Source organism: Oncorhynchus mykiss, chromosome 14 (assembly GCF_057628025.1).
Source record: "Oncorhynchus mykiss isolate SJ-2025 chromosome 14, ASM5762802v1, whole genome shotgun sequence".
Taxonomy (NCBI): domain Eukaryota; kingdom Metazoa; phylum Chordata; class Actinopteri; order Salmoniformes; family Salmonidae; genus Oncorhynchus; species Oncorhynchus mykiss.
The window spans coordinates 26895001-26913272 of NC_143035.1; the positions used below are offsets into that span (position 1 = coordinate 26895001).

At 42.3% G+C, this 18272-nt stretch overlaps 1 protein-coding gene across 2 annotated transcripts; it reads left to right on the forward strand.

Moving 5' to 3' along the window:
- The first annotated feature begins 3584 nt into the window (after nt 1–3584).
- ube2d2 (ubiquitin-conjugating enzyme E2D 2 (UBC4/5 homolog, yeast)) lies at nt 3585–15651 on the forward strand. Of its 2 annotated transcripts, none has more exons than XM_021561659.3 (7): nt 3585–4326; nt 6083–6146; nt 13512–13543; nt 13698–13775; nt 14004–14109; nt 14300–14393; nt 14598–15651. In XM_021561659.3, the coding sequence occupies exons 1-7, from the start codon at nt 4303–4305 to the stop codon at nt 14641–14643; spliced, it is 444 nt and encodes a 147-aa protein (XP_021417334.1). In that variant the 5' UTR covers nt 3585–4302; the 3' UTR covers nt 14644–15651. The 2 variants fall into 2 exon arrangements, with proteins under 2 accessions (XP_021417334.1, XP_021417336.1); XM_021561661.3 differs by having other exon boundaries at nt 3608–4053.
- The last annotated feature ends 2621 nt before the right edge of the window (nt 15652–18272 follow it).

Genomic DNA, 18272 nt, shown 5'->3' on the forward strand with positions numbered 1-18272 from the left:
CGTCGCATGTGACTACGTGCACACAGTCCACACACTGCCAGGGTTGTTGTGAACCCGATAAACATGACAATCTGTGCAGATACTGTGTACTAAGGCTGGCTGAACCTCGTCAGATGCCGCCAACGCGTAAAAACCGCTCTTCATAAACACATTAAATATTCCATAATCTAATGATGCAATAAAAGCATGATATACTGCTTTAATGAACGCAATAGGCTACATACAATATGCTGATACGCAACTAAGCATTCCGAAACTCCATTTTGTCTCTCATTTGGCTCTCAGTGAGACAGAATGATCCGGGGAGGCCAATACAAATAGAATAGTGAGGAAAGTGAGACCTTACGCGCACAACACATAATTTCTTTAGGCATAATGTAGCATGAGGGAGAAACGTTAATAACGCGACATATGCAGTATATTACGTTTCAAACCCACAAAAATAAGAACACAACCATAGGTGCAGGATGAATGACATTATGAGCTACCATACTAAATGCATATATGGAACCGAATCTAGTCTCTTCTACCTCGCAAGATGTATCCTAAAAACAATTAAATGAATAAATTGCCTGGCGGTGTGAGTCAAATTTGCATAAAAATACATCTAGACATCGACAACGTAGACCAAGCTGTAGAGCTCTCACAGCAGTTAACGTCATGGCTATGAACACTCCGATAACGCCTACGCAAGGGACCTCACTAAAAATGGTTCAGGGATGGATAAATGGCAAGTTCCAAAACATATCCTCTATTCACATCGTCACTTCCCCGGATCCATGTATTAACTCGTGACACCTACCCATTTCATCAACATCTAATAGCCTACATACAGGCCTTAGACCCGTAAATTAAGCAAAACAGACAATGTAACCAATTATAATATTACCTTTGAGTCTTCCTTTCGCTGTCATCGTCAAACTGCCAGAAATGTTTCATTGGAAAGAGATGCTATTCTCTCTCTCTCTCGCTCTCTCTCTCTCTCTCTCTCTCTCTATCTCGCTCTCTCTCTATCTCTCACACACACACACACACACTCTCTCTCTCTCTCTCTCTCTATCTCTCTCTCTCGCGCGCGCTCTCTCTCGCTGGTGGGTACATGTAGGCCTACTTCAGAATACCACAAGGCACCGGGCGAATAAAGCGAGCTCATGCAGCATCACCATGTCACTCAGTGCGCGCGGAGAGACATTCCCCATAATAAGAAATAAAGGGGTATTTCCTCACAGTGCACAGGTCGTAGCACCTTCTCGGCATTCAGAACCTAAAACATATTTGCTAAGGACTCAAAGGGGTGGCCGTGTCAATCATCAAACACTGGCATCGATAGCTCGACTATGTTGCTGTTTCATCAGTGACTCAACAGCCAATATCCTTAAGAGTGTTTTGTTTTATTATTGGGGGATAAATTAAAAGGGTGGTGAAAGGGGGATACACACACACATGCAATCACATATCGACATTATTGCAGCCATGTTTGCAGCCAATGCAAAGCCAATGATCCAAAACAATAACGCATAAGCATCATTATATAATTGTGCATACTTTTAACCGGCCGATCGTCGGAGTTCATGCTCGCACCGCTGTCGGACATCCTCGGGGGCTTCTGTCAGGGGCCAACCAAATGTATCTGGTCCTCGGGCAGACGTCGAGAATGTTTGCAGTTGCGGGGTGCGTTTGCTGCAGTAGCATCCCTCGGTGTCGCCGTAATCTTTCAAACGGGGCTGCTGGGGAGGTCTGCGGCGGGTCTCTGGGGAAATAATGAGCGGATACCTGTCTTCTGGGGCATGCTGGGGAACCGTGTGGCCTGGATGAAGGTGTGAAGAGGCCTGGAGCGTACTGGGCTGCCTCTCTTCGCAGGACTCCCTCAGTGCGCTCTGTGGTGCGGCGACACCCCGGAATGGCGAAAGGAGGAACTCCCACGCACACACTCTGCCTCATATAGGGACTGCCTCATACCGCCATCCGGTGGAGGTTCTAATGCGGGGTTTCCCCCTTTCGTCCTACGAACCAACCCCCTGATATTATGTTATTACCGGTGTGTGAATGTATGAATGTGTGTGTGAGTGTGCGTGTGTGTTCATAACAATAGGCTAATACTTATATATTTATTTTATTATAGGGGATCTGTCTCTATTGGGGATCTGCCTCAGAGCTCAGAGGAGAGCATATTCATTATTGTGGAAGCATCACACATCTATAAAGGCCATCACGTTTAGGGTATAGGCTACATATGCCTACCAATAAATACACAAATACAATGCCCACCTGCAGTGGTATGTCTGATTTCTTTTTTGTGAGAATGCACACTGGGTACAGGTTACTGCAAGCAGCCCTCTGTATACAGCGGCAGATATTTTCTTTCCATAACATTAGGTGAAGATCCAGCACAAATAGTAATAGCCTCTCTGTCCCCTGGGCGACATAAGTGCACTACACTCGTCCTCTATATGAACATTTATGGCGCAAGCGGTAGTGCCTGGTAGTGCACACCCTGTATTCTTCTTTAAACCTGGTTTAGGATAGTGGGGTGTAGAGACGCAATATCAACTGAAGCGCAATCAATTAACAGCATATAATGCACGTGAGTAAGTACACAGTATAAACATGAATAAGAGCAGCATAATCTTATTTTAATTACCGTCATTATTAGTCTGCTTTCCAAATAGACCAAGGTCTATTATGTTTCATGTGAAAAGTAATTCAAGTGAAGTCAAAACAGATCATGCATTAGTAAAGAGTTCATGCGGAATATTTGACATCCAATAAAAAATGACATTCTGTAAAATTGTGTTTAGGGTGAGGTAGTGGACTGGAATGCTCTGCTATACTTTGTTCTGTACCATACAGTCATCGTTCTGCACAGTGACACTTCCTTTAGTGCTATATTCTCGCGATAAGAACGTCACCCAGTCCTTATCCCTTAATAAAATTCACCCTTGGGATTTGTATTTTATTGTTTAATTAACTGTCCCATAGAAATGTAATATTCATAAAGAGGAATCATCATTATTTACCTGATTGTGGTGTGTTCAAACCATTTCTATTGCAACTCATTTGCTGTGAGATGTGTTAGTAAACCATTTGCAAGGATCTCTCATGAGCTTGCAGCAGTGCAAAATATATGCATGAAAGCCATTTTGGCTCGAATCGTTCACTGTTGGGCGCGTTCGATCAGATCACTTTAGTCAGCCTTCCAAAGTGTCGCATTGTGGGGATAAAAAATGTTCGACTTGCGCCTACATGAGGACTGCATAAACTTTACAAAAGACATGTGACCAATCATTAGGGTGTTTTGTTTGACCCACATAAACGTGACCAACTTAGCTTTGGACTGATTCATGTGTAGGCTATAATTTAATGTGATATTTGAGGCTCTTTTCACCAATTGATAGTACAATACACACCTATATTTACAATACAGTTTGTGAGAATGTGAGACATGCTTATTTCGATATTACAAAGAAAAACTTTTATAAACAATGGCAACACTTTCATGTTGACTGAGCCTCGATGTTGAAAAACCTCATCAATGACTGACGTTCGGCTATCGAGATGCACTTCCGCCTCTTCACTCTTGGACTGTCGTCTACAATCGGTACTACTCAAACGAGCCCATTCATATCCTGTCGCCTGTTGAGAGCCAAAATGACGTCAATTGCACCGCTATGTTGTATGTTGTCCGCGCGCAATCTTTTGCTGCATTCATGTGCTAGTCGAAACTAAGAAACTTGGACATTTGACTTACTAACTGGTTGTAGTTTATACACGTGCCGCGTTCAACGAATCAGGAGGTATGACATTTCCGAGTTTTGTAGTTCCTACTAGTACTTGAACGCGGCATGAAGTGCTGAGGTCGCGTTCCCCTGCTCAGACGTTGCATGCGTTAAAACAATGGTTGCGTGCAACGTCATCGACTGCGTCATCGATTGCCAGATTGCTATAACATACAATTTGGTCAGCTGATACTTCAAATACTTATCCAGGCATTGTAAGATCTGGCAGGCGTCAATAACGCATTGGCTGAGGAACGCGCCCAATAGTAAAAGCAGGGTGAGTGAATGGTTTCGTAGCCGCTGCAGTAGGAGGAAGGAACGCGGTTCTACCCCTAGTTAGTCTCTTTCAGTTTCGCCATAAAACAATATATCAGTGTGCCCGTTCTGATAGCAATCGGTGATTTTAGTATTATACTAGGGTATTATTTGAGATATAAATATTTCGAATAGTTACCCCCCGGATAGAGACAGCAACCGCCATTTTAATCGAGTATAACACATTTTCGGTGACAGCGCTAGCACAACAATGGCTCTGAAAAGAATTCACAAGGTAAGAAGGAAGTCAACGAAAAGGCCCAATGTTTCGCAGTTATAATAAACAAAGCGATATATTCTAAGATGTGTTCTATTAGATGTGTCATCTGAATGATGTCGGGGTTAAATGTGGTGTGTTTAAAAGCTTGTCACCCACAGTACGGCAAATGGGCTCACGGCCGTGAAGCAATGCGCCTCGGTCGGTGTTCGATCCACATTTTTGGGCCCTCCACCTTTTTGATAACGTTACTAGTTTGCCATCTAACGTTAGCTCGTTAGATTAGGAATGTACCTTTATCAAGAGAAGATCAGTGTACTTTACATATCTATAATCGCATCATTCAAACGAACTGGTTTACATGATGGTCGTTTGATTGGTAGTTAGCTGGCTAACAACATTATTTAGGTAACTAGTTACGTAGCTAGCTATGGCTAATTCAGTCGGCGGCTAACGTTAGTTGTCTGTTAGCTATCCAGTCAGATTTCTAGCTAACGGTAGTTATGCTAGCCATTAAAATATATTTTAATGTTTTATGTCCAACAAATCCAGTAATCACTTAGCTAACTAGATAAAACATGACAAATGCTGCTAGCTAGCGCCTAACTCCATATATCAGCCTTCCACTCCACTAACTTCACAGATTTAAATGGGGCCCCGAGAAACGGTAGTGAGCTAACGTTAACTGTCTAGTTAACAAGATGAGTTCTAGTTTTATTCGCACATTAGTTAGCTACATAATGCAGCTAGCTAGCTAACCAGTTAGTTGGATGTTTACTAGATGGGTAGATCACCCGATGGGCTTTTTTTATTCCATGTAATTGTCAGTCATCACTCATACTTTTAATCTAGATACAATGCGTGACAGTTAGCTAGCTAACATTGGGGCATTGTTAACAAGCTAAACTTATGGATTCATTACTTTTGGTAGTCATGTTGACAAAATATGGCCAGCTAACGTTAGTAGGTACCAGGCAATCCCAGTAATAGCTGCCATGATGTTGACTAAATACCATGGATATCTCAGGTGTGACCTGGGAAATGTTTTTTTTGTTTAGTTGTTTTTTTGTTTTGTTTAATTCGTTCATTTTCGATTACCAAAAGCTCAGTAGAATGAAATTGTGAGATCAGGCCGTTATCTAACAACATTTTCCAGTTTTTAGGTGTTCTGTTGTTAACTCTGGTGTCACATTACTAGTGAGGGCATGATGTATAGAGGGCATTCTTGGTGGGTGGGTGTATGTGTGGTTTATTGATGAACAGTCAATTTGAGCTGTTCAATAGAACTTGATTGATATGGACAACTGGCTGCCCCTTAACATTGTGAATAATCAAGTTGTTGTATACCAAATATGAGGAGTATACCCCCTGTGCCCTCAGAACAACCTCAATTTGTTGGGGCATGGACTCTACAAGGTGCCATGTTGACGCCAATGCCTCCCACAGTTGTGTCAAATTGTCTGGATGTCCTTTGGGTGGTGGGCCATTCATGATACACACGGAAAACTATTCAGTGTGAAAAATCCAGCAGCGTTGCAGTTCTTAACACACTCAAACCGGTGTCACTGGCACCTACTATCTACTCAAGGCTAAAAAATCCTTCTTTAACCTGGATTTAACAGATTACATCAAGGCATCATAGCTTTCACTTGGATTTACCTGGCCAGTCTGTTATGGAAAGAGCAGGTTTTGTATACTCATTGTATGTATTGGTCTATAGGTGCATACGTTCAAATAGTATTGTCATTGCTAACCACTTACTCCTGTCTCTCAGGAGTTGAATGACTTGGCACGGGACCCACCAGCCCAGTGTTCAGCAGGACCAGTAGGAGATGACAGTAAGTAGCTCCTCATTAGGCAACACAACAATAATAATAAAACAACAATACTATGACATTTCAGGCTTCCAAGGGTCTTGTAACAAGCAAACAAACAAGTAGGCTAGATGCAGATAGTTTTTCTAAACGGTGGTGAGTCTGGTGTACCCTGGTTTATTAGGAATCTCTCAGTCAACCAGAATCACAGAAAATCTGGACTGCATATAAAAATAAATCATAAATGTTTTTGTTGTTGTTGTCACATACACTGGATAGGTGCAGTGAAATGTGTTGTTTTACAGGGTCAGTTATACTAGTATGGCACCTGGAGCAAATTAGGTTTCACTTTTGGTGTTGGGCCAGGTACCAGGAAGTCTTCGCAATCTAATAATTATTTATGGCTCCAGTAGGGTTGGTGAGATGTCCATCATAGCCAGCAGCAGCATGAAACTCTGTCACTGCCTTGCCATATTGGACCAGACCAGTGACCACCATAAACAGTATATTGTCAATTAATTGATCAGATTGCACATGTTTCCCTGTATCTGACAAATGACCAAAAACCAAGTCATTTTAACAGGAAAGGAATTCATTTGTATGGAATGACTGGTTTTCATCAAGCTGTCCGCTCCAGAGAAAGCTTCTCACTCTAATCTGGTTCAGGTTATTAATCAATTTACCAGGGTGTTTACATACACTACAGGAACAAGATCATCCACATGCGTTGATCACATTTTTACTAATACTGTATTATTTAGTCGATTGGTTGATCGATAGGCAGTTGGTCGACCAAGATTTCTTTAGTCGAGCAGTAGCAAAAAACTTTTTGATGGTTTAGAAGACACCTGTCTGATTCACGCCAATCTGAGTGGACTAATCCATTGTGGAGGCCATGGGGATGGCATAGTCCATCACTCTGACGTGCTACTGAAATTGTATATGGTTGTATTACGTAAGAACAATGGCGCAACACTAATAAAAAATATTATTTTATAACATGTGCTTTCTCCCGCGTTGTATAGCGGTCGCTGTCCACGGTTCTGAAACTCATCAGTGCACTCCTAAACCGCCGCCTTTTCCTAGACCATGTTGCTGCACAACAGCAAAGTTATCCAGCATATTGGTGTTGAGAACAATGCGGTGCTGGCAGCAGCAGAGTTGGGAGACGAGACAACAGCCCTTGCCTTCATTTTTTAAGAAAAGTGAGGAGGGAACCCCAACTTAATTAGGTCTATAATCAATAGCCTAACTACCCCCTAAATTGTTTTTTATAAAATGAAAATAAATAGCCTAACTGTTAAATGTGCCTGGCTTTATAAAGACATTCTACTTGTGTTGCCTGTTTGAGTGTTTGTTTAATAGCCTACTGATTCCGTGAGCACCAAGCCTCACGCAACCACATGTTGGATAAACAATGTTTTTCATATTTGCTATGCTGTAATGAAGGCGTTACACTTTTTTCATTAGAACAGCCTCTCTGGTATTACTTCTAATTTATTTAGTGTTCATGCTGTTCCAAATGGTCAAAACATGATAACCCTCCTTTCTCTTGACCTTATTGTTATTATGATCATTATAATAAGAAGAAATGTCATTATCATTAGTAGGCTTAGTACAGCAGCCTTGTATAACCACCATCGAATGTAACTTATTTAGGCCTATATTTTAATACTTATGGTGCATTCGGAAAGTATTCAGACCCCTTGACTTTTTCCACATTTTGTTTTAGTGTTAACATTGTTCCAAACGGTCAAAGATGATATTGTAGTCTAACAGCACCTGTTTTGCACACATAATATACACACAGCTCTTACCTTTACCTTTTTGATCTCCAGTATTTTCCACAACTAGTCAAATTTATTCCACACTTCTGACTTCCCCTTTTTCCTCCTGAGCAACCAGTAAACATTTCCACCACATTCAAGTTTATTTGTGACGTCCTCTGCATCCATTTGACTGTTGTGTGTTCGGAATTTGTGATTATGATAGGACCTCTATACCAGGCGGTGTCAGAGGAAGACCCTAAAAATTGGCAGACTCCAGCCTCCCTAGTCATAGACTGTCCTTTCTGCTACCGCACGGCAAGCGGTACCGGAGCACCAAGTCTCGGTACAAAAGGCTTCTTAAAAGTTTCTACCCCCAACCCATAAGACTCCTGAACAGCAAATCAAATGGCTACCCAGACTATTTTAATTGTTCCCCCCACCCCCTCTTTTACGCTGCTGCTACTCTGTTTATTATCTATGCATAGTCACTTTAACTCTACCTACATATTACCTGGACTAACCGGTGCTCCTGCACATTGACTCTGTACCGGTACCCCCTGTATATAGCCTCCTCACATTGACTCTGTACTGGTAACCCCTGTAATATAGCCTCCACATTGACTCTGTACCGGTACCCCCTGTAATATAGCCTCCACATTGACTCTGTACCGGTACCCCCTGTAATATAGCCTCCACATTGACTCTGTACCGGTACCCCCTGTATAAAGCCTCCACATTGACTCTGTACCGGTACCCCCTGTATAAAGCCTCCTCACATTGACTCTGTGCCAGTACCCCCAGTATATAGCCTCCTCACATTGACTCTGTACCGGTACCCCCTGTATAAAGCCTCCCCACATTGACTCTGTACCGGTACCCCCTGTATATAGCCTCCTCACATTGACTCTGTACCGGTACCCCCTGTATAAAGCCTCCCCACATTGACTCTGTACCGGTACCCCCTGTATATAGCCTCCTCACATTGACTCTGTGCCGGTACCCCCAGTATATAGCCTCCTCACATTGACTCTGTACCGGTAACCCCTGTATATAGCCTCACTACTATTATAGAGCAGCAGTAAATTAATATTTTTTTTACTTATTTTCCTTCACTGCATTGTTGGTTAAGGGCTTGTAAGTAAGCATTTCACTGTAGCGTCTACGCCTGTTATATTAGACACGTGGCAAATAAAAATTCTGCATTGCTTGCTGTTTGGGGTTTTAGGCTGGGTTTCTGTATTGCACTTTGTGACATCAGCTGATGTAAAAAGGGGTTTATAAATACATTTGATTGATTTGATATAGGTCAGGCCCTATTGGTCACGTGCATGCAATGCATACATGTGTCACATAAAGAGAGCAAGGGTTGAAGGAACAGGGAATGGTTTTTCCCTAAACAAATGAGCGATTTCGTTAACAGACCTTTCCAGTCACGAATGGCTGTAATTATGTTATAGCTTCAGCAATGCGGACAGCCCGATGAACACTGTTGATGTTCTGTGGTGGTCGCTGCAGCAGGGAGGAGAACGAAACAATGGGTCAGTCACTCGCTGTCTTTTATTTATTTTTTAAAATATATTTTTATTAAACAGCGCAGCAAGTCTGAGCCCGTCACAATAAAATCAATTGCTGTCTGACACTTTTTTAGTCATTTGTGTCTCAGTTATTTCATCAAATAGTGCGCTTAAAGCATCAGACTAGCTTGGTGCATATAGTTGATTTGATAAAACACATAGGATATGTCTGTATGGAAAAATACACACAAAATAAATTCTACCAATTGATTTGTCGAAAGAACAAAGATTTTAGGGGACAGCCCAAATCTTTACCCATTGGATGTAGTAATCACATCTGACTGGCTGACTGAGCTAAACGACTACCCCGTAGCACTCACTTCCGTCATCATGAAGTGCTTTGAGAGACTAGTCAAGGACCATATCACCTCCATCCTACCTGACACCCTAGACCCACTCCAATTTGCTTACTGCCCCAATAGGTCCACAGACGACGCAATCACACTGCACACTGCCCTAACACATCTGGACAAGAGGAATACCTATGTGCGAATGCTGTTCATTGACTACAGCTCAGCATTTAACAACATAGTACCCTCCAAACTCATCATCAAGCTCGAAGACCCTGGGTCTTGACCCCGCCCTGTGCAACTGGGTACTGGACTTCCTGACGGGCCGCCCCCAGGTGGTGAGGGTAGATAACATCTCCACCCCTCTGATCCTCAACTCTGGGGCCCCACAAGGGTGCGTTCTGAGCCCTCTCCTGTACTCCCTGTTCACCCACGACTGCGTGGCCATGCACGCCTCCGACTCAATCATCAAGTTTGCAGACAACACTACAGTGGTAGGCTTGATTACCAACAACGACGAGACGGCCTACAGGGAGGAGGTGAAGGCCCTCGGAGTGTGGTGTCAGGAAAATAACCTCACACTCAACGTCAACAAAACAAAGGAGATGATCGTGGACTTCAGGAAACAGTAGAGGGAGCACCCCCTTATCCACATCGATGGGACAGTAGTGGAGAGGGTAGAAAGTTTTAAGTTCCTCAGCGTACACATCACGGACAAACTGAAATGGTCCAACCACACAGACAGTGTGGTGAAGAAGGCGCAGCAGCTCCTTTTCAACTTCAGGAGGCTGAAGAAATTTGACTTGTCACCAAAAGCACTTACAAACTTTTACAGATGCACAATCGAGAGCATCCTGTCGGCTGTATCACCACCTGGTACGGCAACTGCTCCACCCACAACCGTAAGGCTCTCCAGAGGGTAGTGAGGTCTGCACAACGCATCACCGGGGGCAAACTACCTGCCCTCCAGGACACCTACCCCACCCGATGTCACAGGAAGTCCATAAAGATCATCAAGGACAACAACCACCCGAGCCACTGCCTGTTCACCCCGCTATCATCCAGAAGGCGAGGTCAGTACAGGTGCATCAAAGCTGGGACCGAGAGACTGAAAAACAGCTTCTATCTCAAGGCCATCAGACAGTTAAACAGCAACCACTAACATTGAGTGGCTGCTGCCAACACACTGACTCAACTCCAGCCACTTTAATAATGGAAAAATGTATGTAAAAAATGTATCACTAGCCACTTTAAACAATGCCACTTAATATAATGTTTACATAACCTACATTACTCATCTCATATGTGTATATACTGTACTCTATACCATCTACTGCATCTTGCCTATGCCGTTCTGTACCATCACTCATTCATATATTTTTCTGTACATATTCTTCAACCCTTTACACTTGTGTGTGTATATGGTAGTTGTTGTGGAATTGTTAGGTTAGATTACTCGTTGGTTACTACTGCATTGTCAGAACTAGAAGCACAAGCATTTTGTGTGCCCCCCAAAGAGGGGTTGGGGGGCACACAATGCAAATAGTCTGGGTAGCCATTTGATTACCTGTTCAGGAGTCTTATGGCTTGGGAGTAAAAATGGTTGAGAAGCCTTTTTTGACAATAACCTGCTGTTGGGAACTTTTAACAACCTGTGCCATATCATTCAGAGCTATTCATCTAATATAACTGAGGGTTTTCTTTCATGTCAAACATGTAGGGTGTGGTGTACTGCAGGGCAGCTCTCTAGGCCCTCCACTCTTATTTTTTTAAATATTTCTACCAATGACCTGCCACTGGAATTAAACAAAACCTGTGTCCATGTATGCTGATTCAACCATATGTGTCAGCAACCACAGCTAATGAAGTCACTGAAACCCTTAACAAGCAGTTGCAGTCAGTTTTGGAATGGGTGGCCAGTAATAAACTGCTCCTGAACATCTCTAAAATAAAGAGCACTGTATTTGGTACAAATCTAGACCTCAGCTGAATCTGGTAATGAATGGTGTGAGACTTGAACAAGTTGAGACTAAATTACTTGGTGTTACCTTAGATTGTATGTATATATATATATATATATATAAAATTCAATGCTTGTAAAGAGGGTGAGAGGTCTGTCCATAATAAAGAGATGCTCTGCTTTTTTGACACCGCACTCCAAGAAGCAAGTACTGCAGGCTCTAGTTTTATCTTATCTTGATGATTGTCCAGTCATATGGTCAAGTGCTGTAAAGAAATACCTAGTTAAGCTGCAGTAGGCCCAGAACAGAGCGCCATGTCTTCCTCTTCATTGTAATTCGAGGGCTTCTATAAATACCATCCATGCCAGTCTCTTGGCTAAGAGTTGAGGAGAGACTGACTACATCACGTCTTCTTTTTAAAAGAAACGTCTTAAAAATAGTCAACTTACGCACACACCCACCAGACATGCCACCAGGTGTCTTTTCACAGTCCCCAAATCCAGAACAAATTCAAGAAAACGTACAGTATTATATAGAGCCATTATTGCATGGAACTCCCTTCTCATATTACTCAAGTGAACAGCAAACCTGTTTTTTAAAAAAAGAAAGATGAAGCAGCACGACGGCACAACGCCTCTCCTCTATTTGACCTAAATATTTTGTGTGTATGTATTATGTAGGCTGTGTGCCGTTTCAGCATTTTATGTAGTTCTGTTATTGTCTATCAATGTTCTGTGTTTCATGTTTTGTGTAGAACCCAGGAAGAGTAGCTGCAGCTTTCGGCAACAGCTAATGGGATCCTAATAAAATACCACATGAACACAACCACTAGCTGTAATCCTCTGTAGCAAGCCGTGCGCAAGCACAATATAACATACTTTAGCTGTTCTGAGACCTCTTGTCGTCAAATAGGCTAACGTCTGAGATTACGCAGTGTTTACTCAAATTCCTTTTATTGATCATAATAAGATATGAAGTTCAAAGCCAATAACAAACTGAGTGGTTCACTCAGACAAGTGTCAAAGGCCATCTGATATCTTTCTGATAAACGATATTGATATTACTCTTATCAGAGAATATGGTGATGAAGTGCATTGGCTTATCGTACTAGTGTTGTCTCTAGAAAACTAAGTGATTCCACTGTTTGTCTGCCTGCTTAGAATCACTAGCTGTTAACCACTCTCTGGCAACCATCTGATCTGGTATACACTAGGCCTGCCCTGTGCCATCTATGTTGTACAAGGTAGACTAGTTGTTGTTTTGAAAGGAAAATGTGACATATTTTGAGCTTTTGTCACCCTTGTCCAAAACTTGTTTTGGGCTTCTAACATCCCAGATAGGCTAGAGTAGCAACCTGGGTCTTTCAAATAAAATGGTTGTATAATGGTCCTAAACTCTTTTATTCCTTATATATTTTCTCACATTTCCCCATTTTTACTTCAGGATGGTATTGGTGCATTTGTTTAAAGTGTTCTGAAGTTCTAGTTATTTTTAGTTGAGCGCTTTACATTCATTCTTATCTTTAGATGGCATTTGGCCACTCCCCTGTGTTTTTTAGGACGGATTACGTCAGCAATATAACAATTGCTTTAATACAAATATCCATTTGCTTAACTACTGCACTGACATCATTCATGATGTCAATCAAAAAAAATGATACTGCTGGAATGGTATTATAAGTTGTATAGAATGAATATCCAGCCCCACCCTGGGCTTTGCCTCATCCTGACTTCACAGCATTCAACACTCTCGCTACACCGACTACGTCTGACGGTTTCACTGCTCTCTCTTTCAGTGTTTCACTGGCAAGCCACGATAATGGGACCTGTAAGTACTGTGACGACAATCAGTCATTATCATCAATGAGCTTTTATTACTTTCTATAGTACAGTGTATCTCAGCATGATGACATTCTCCTAATGACCTGTGAATCTCTAAGATTGAATTGATACTAATGGTGCTGAATCTTCTACTCTAACAGAACGACAGTCCTTATCAGGGTGGGGTATTCTTCCTGACTATTCACTTTCCCACAGACTACCCCTTTAAACCGCCAAAGGTGAGCCAGAAATAAGTGTACACACACACACACACTGAATTTACAGACGACATCCACTTGTCGTAGTCAATCATACACACATGCATTTGTTTGAACGTGTGTTTTATGTGATGGCTGTAACTGCGTGGTTTCGTGATGCTCCCTTTCTGTACCCTTCATCCATTTGAGTTATTTCTTCCTCCTCTTAACTCAACCACGTCCATTCTGTTTGTTTCTCTGTGTGTGCAGGTTGCGTTTACCACGAGAATCTACCACCCAAATATCAACAGCAACGGCAGCATCTGTCTGGACATCCTGCGATCACAGTGGTCTCCCGCCCTCACCATCTCCAAAGGTACACCGTACAATTCAGTAGATGGAAGATGTGAATAAAACCGTTTTGTTTTTATTTCACTTTAACGTCGTGAAGTATGAATGTCCTCTTTTTTTGGGGGGGGGGATTCCTGTGTCTGTTTTTGTAACTCTTAAGTTCAGCTCTCCTTCAGTCCTAAACCAATAACAGGACCTTGACCTCCTCCTTTTAGTTCTCCTGTCAATCTGCTCTCTGCTGTGCGACCCAAACCCAGACGACCCCTTAGTACCTGAGATCGCCCGCATCTACAAGACGGACAGGGAAAAGTGAGTATATAGCTTCAGAAAATGGTGTTCTTTAGGATGACCTATAACCTCTTGAGTCCATGTGGTTAACATAGCAGGATCTCGTTAGATCCTTTAGATAATCCTCTGGTTATTGGTCTGTATGCTAAAACTGTTGAACAGATAGTAATCTGGACTCCTACTGTATTCAAGAAGCAGAAATTCACTATTTTTCTCTGCTTTCAGGTACAACAGAATAGCTCGGGAATGGACACAAAAGTATGCAATGTAGTGTTGGAGTAGAATCATGACCAACCACCTCTACAGCTAATGTTAACGGAGCTTTAAAAGTAAAGAGAAAAAAATGAAAAATATCTTGTTGGTTTCCATTGGAGTGCTTTCTTTGAGCCACATCTCCCCTTAACCAGAGCACCTGTAAACTCCCTCTTTCCTGCCCCCCCCCCACCCCCTTCACGACCAATCCACCCACCTCGGCCTCTCCACCCAACTTAACCTGGCAGCCATGGTGTACATATTCTCAAACTGCAGTCGTACCCCCCTTGCCCTCCTGTCATACCCACCCCACGCTCCCCTCCTTATTCCTGGTCATATTCCTGATGCAGGCTGGGCTGTCTAGGGTCCTACCTACACCCTCACTTCAAATGTTCTTCATTCTTAAAGCATTCCTTATCTGTATGACTTGGGGACTGTTCCTTTCTTTTTTGGGGGGGGGTCTGAAATTGGGGGATTTTTTTTTTTACTCTACCTTGTTTTCTTTCCTGATCTCCCAGCTATATAGGCATGATTTCAGGAAAGCGTTTCACATGTTGAGCCGGGGACACTCGTGTGTTTTGTATAAAATCTAGTAAGGAATTATTTTAATCATAGCAGGCTATAAAATGGAAAACTGTTATGGCCTTTTCGTCTGTTTCTCTTGAATTATATGAAAGGACTTGAATTTATCCACTCTCCCCCACTATTGCCATAAGCCTAGATTGTTCCTTGCACGCACACACACACACACCCAAACTCAGTTTCTCCAAGACCACCACCTTCGTTACATTCACAAACTGGAGGTTTTGGACCAGGTATTTAAAGAATGTTTTCTTAGTTTAACCTGTTTTATTTCCCTATAACTCATAGGTTGCATTTTTGTTATTGTTGAAATTCGAGGCTAACATCTTCAGGCTTGGGCTCTGGGTGCGAGGACAAAATGCTCCTCACACAAACAAACTCTGTATATTAAATTACCTGAGAGGCTCTTTGAGCTTTGTGTGTTGATTAAACTGTGTAATAAAAACCATGACTCAAGCTTCCACTGAGTTTCAAACATCACTTGCTAGAGAGAAGGATGGAAGACCGCTACTGGTTTTGCTTCATGTCTTTCAATATTTTTTTCCCTGCTAAATTAAAAGGGGGAAAATGCATATTAAGGGGTACCATGGCTAATGTGTTCCTAATATGTAAATACATTTTTCTCTGAGGAATTGCTCTGAAATGCTGTGACTTTATACCACTTGCCTTACAAAAATCTGCCTGTCAATACATTTTATCACATCTTACAGAAATAATATGTTGCACATTAGACTGAAAACGTGACACAAAACTGCTTCATTTTTGTTTTACCAATATTTCATAATGTTTATGTAGTAGCTTATGTTTTTTTTCTCCCAAAACATCTAAATAAGTTGTCTGATTATTGACAACCTACAGCAGAGTTCATCAACTATATTCAGCTGGGGGAACCACCCCCTGAAAAATCTGAATAAAAAAATATATAATTTAAAAAATCACAAGTAGTGCACTGGGCCTTTTACTAGCATTAGCGGGCGATATAAACTCAGCAAAAAAAGAAACGTCCTCTCACTGGCAACTGTTTATTTTCAGAACATTTTACGTAAATATTTACATTAACATAAGATTCAACAACTTTGATAAACTGAACAAGTTCCACAGACATGTAACTAACAGAAATTGAATGTGTCCCTGAACAAAGGGGGGATCAAAATCTAAAGTAACAGTCAGTATCTGATGTGGCCACCAGTTGCATTAAGTACTGCAGTGCATCTCTTCCTCATGGACTGCACCAGATTTGCCAGTTCTTACTGTGAGATGTTACCCCACTCTTCCACCAAGGCACCTGCAAGTTCCCAAACATTTCTGGGGGAATGGCCCTAGCCCTCACCCTCCGATCCAACAGGTCCCAGACCTGCTCAGTGGGATTGAGATCGGGGCTCTTCGCTGGCCATGGCAGAACAGACATTCCTGTCTTGCAGGAAATCACGCACAGAACGAGCAGTATGGCTGGTGGCATTGTCAAGCTGGAGGGTCATGTCAGTATGAGCCTGCAGGAAGGGTACCACATGAGGGAGGAGGATGTCTTCCCTGTAACGCACAGCGTTGATTGCCTGACAACAAGCTCAGTCCGATGATGCTGTGACACACCGCCCCAGACCACGACGGAACCAAATCGCTCCAGAGAACAGGCCTCGTGTAAATAAATATAAATAAATAAACGCAAATCCGACCATCATCCCTGATGAGACAAATTTGCGACTCTGCTGTGAAGAAGTATTTTTGCCAGTCCTGCCTGGTCCAGCAACGTGGGTGTGTGCCCATAGGTGACGTTGTTGCCGGTGATGTCTGGTGAGGACCTGCCTTACAACAGGCCAACAAACCCTCAGTACAGCCTCTCTCAGCCTATTGCGGACAGTCTGAGCACTGATGGAGGGATTGTGCGTTCTTGGTGTAACTCGTGCAGTTTTTTTGCCATTCTGTACCTGTCCTGCAGGTGTGATGTTCGGATGTACCGATCCTGTGTAGGTGTTACACGTTGTCTGCCACTGCGAGGACGATCTGCTCTCCGTCCTGTCTCCCTGTAGCACTGTCTTAGGCGTCTCACAGAACAGACATGGCAATTTATTGCCCTGGCCACATCTGCAGTCCTCATGCCTCCTTGCAGCATGCCTATGGCACATCCACGTAGATGAGCAAGGACCCTGGGCATCTTTCTTTTGGTGTTTTTCAGAGTCAGTAGAAAGGCCTCTAGTGTCCTAAGTTTTCATAACTGTGACCGTAATTGCCTACCGTCTAAGCTGTCAGTGTCTTAACGACCGTTCCACAAGTGCATGTTCATTAATTGTTTATGGTTCATTGAACAAGCATGGGAAACAGTGTTTAAACCCTTTACAATGAAGATCTGTGAAGTTATTTGGATTTTTACGAATTATCTTTGAACGATAGGGTCTTGAAAAGGGGATGTTTATTTTTTTGCTGAGTTTACATATGTAGCACAGGCAAAAACATTTTTTCTGCTTTGCCAAAAAGGTAGTTGTGTAATTTAGAACAGTGTCTTGCAGGATTCAATAGTTGGAATTGTAAGAGTTGTTTCCCTGTAACTTTCTCTGCGGTTGTCATTCTATTGGACTCCAGAAAGCACAAAACCCTGTCCTCAAACATGAAGTTATGGGCAAAGACACAAAACATCCACATCAAATTAAATATTTTTCTTGATCAAATAACATGGGGAGATAACTTTTTGTGCAGTATTAATTGACCATCCTTTCAAACCACAACGTCAATGTACATTAATGTATTGTCCATAGGCTAGTCACACCTTTGTACCTGTTGACTTCCCATCACCATGAAGAATAACAATGCACAATACAGTAATTGAGTTCATTGCGACAGCAAATGGTTTGTGATGTGGCTCAGTTGGTAGAGCATGGTTTTTGCAATGCTAGGGTTGTGGTTTCAATTCTCACGGGGGACCAGTACGAACGAGTATGCACTCATTACTGTAAATTGCTCTGGATAAGAGCATACACAGTACAAAAATGTAAAAGGAATGAATGGACCATTTCAGTTTTCACAGAAATAAATTGCATTTGCAAAGTATTTCAAGAAACTGGAAAGCATATC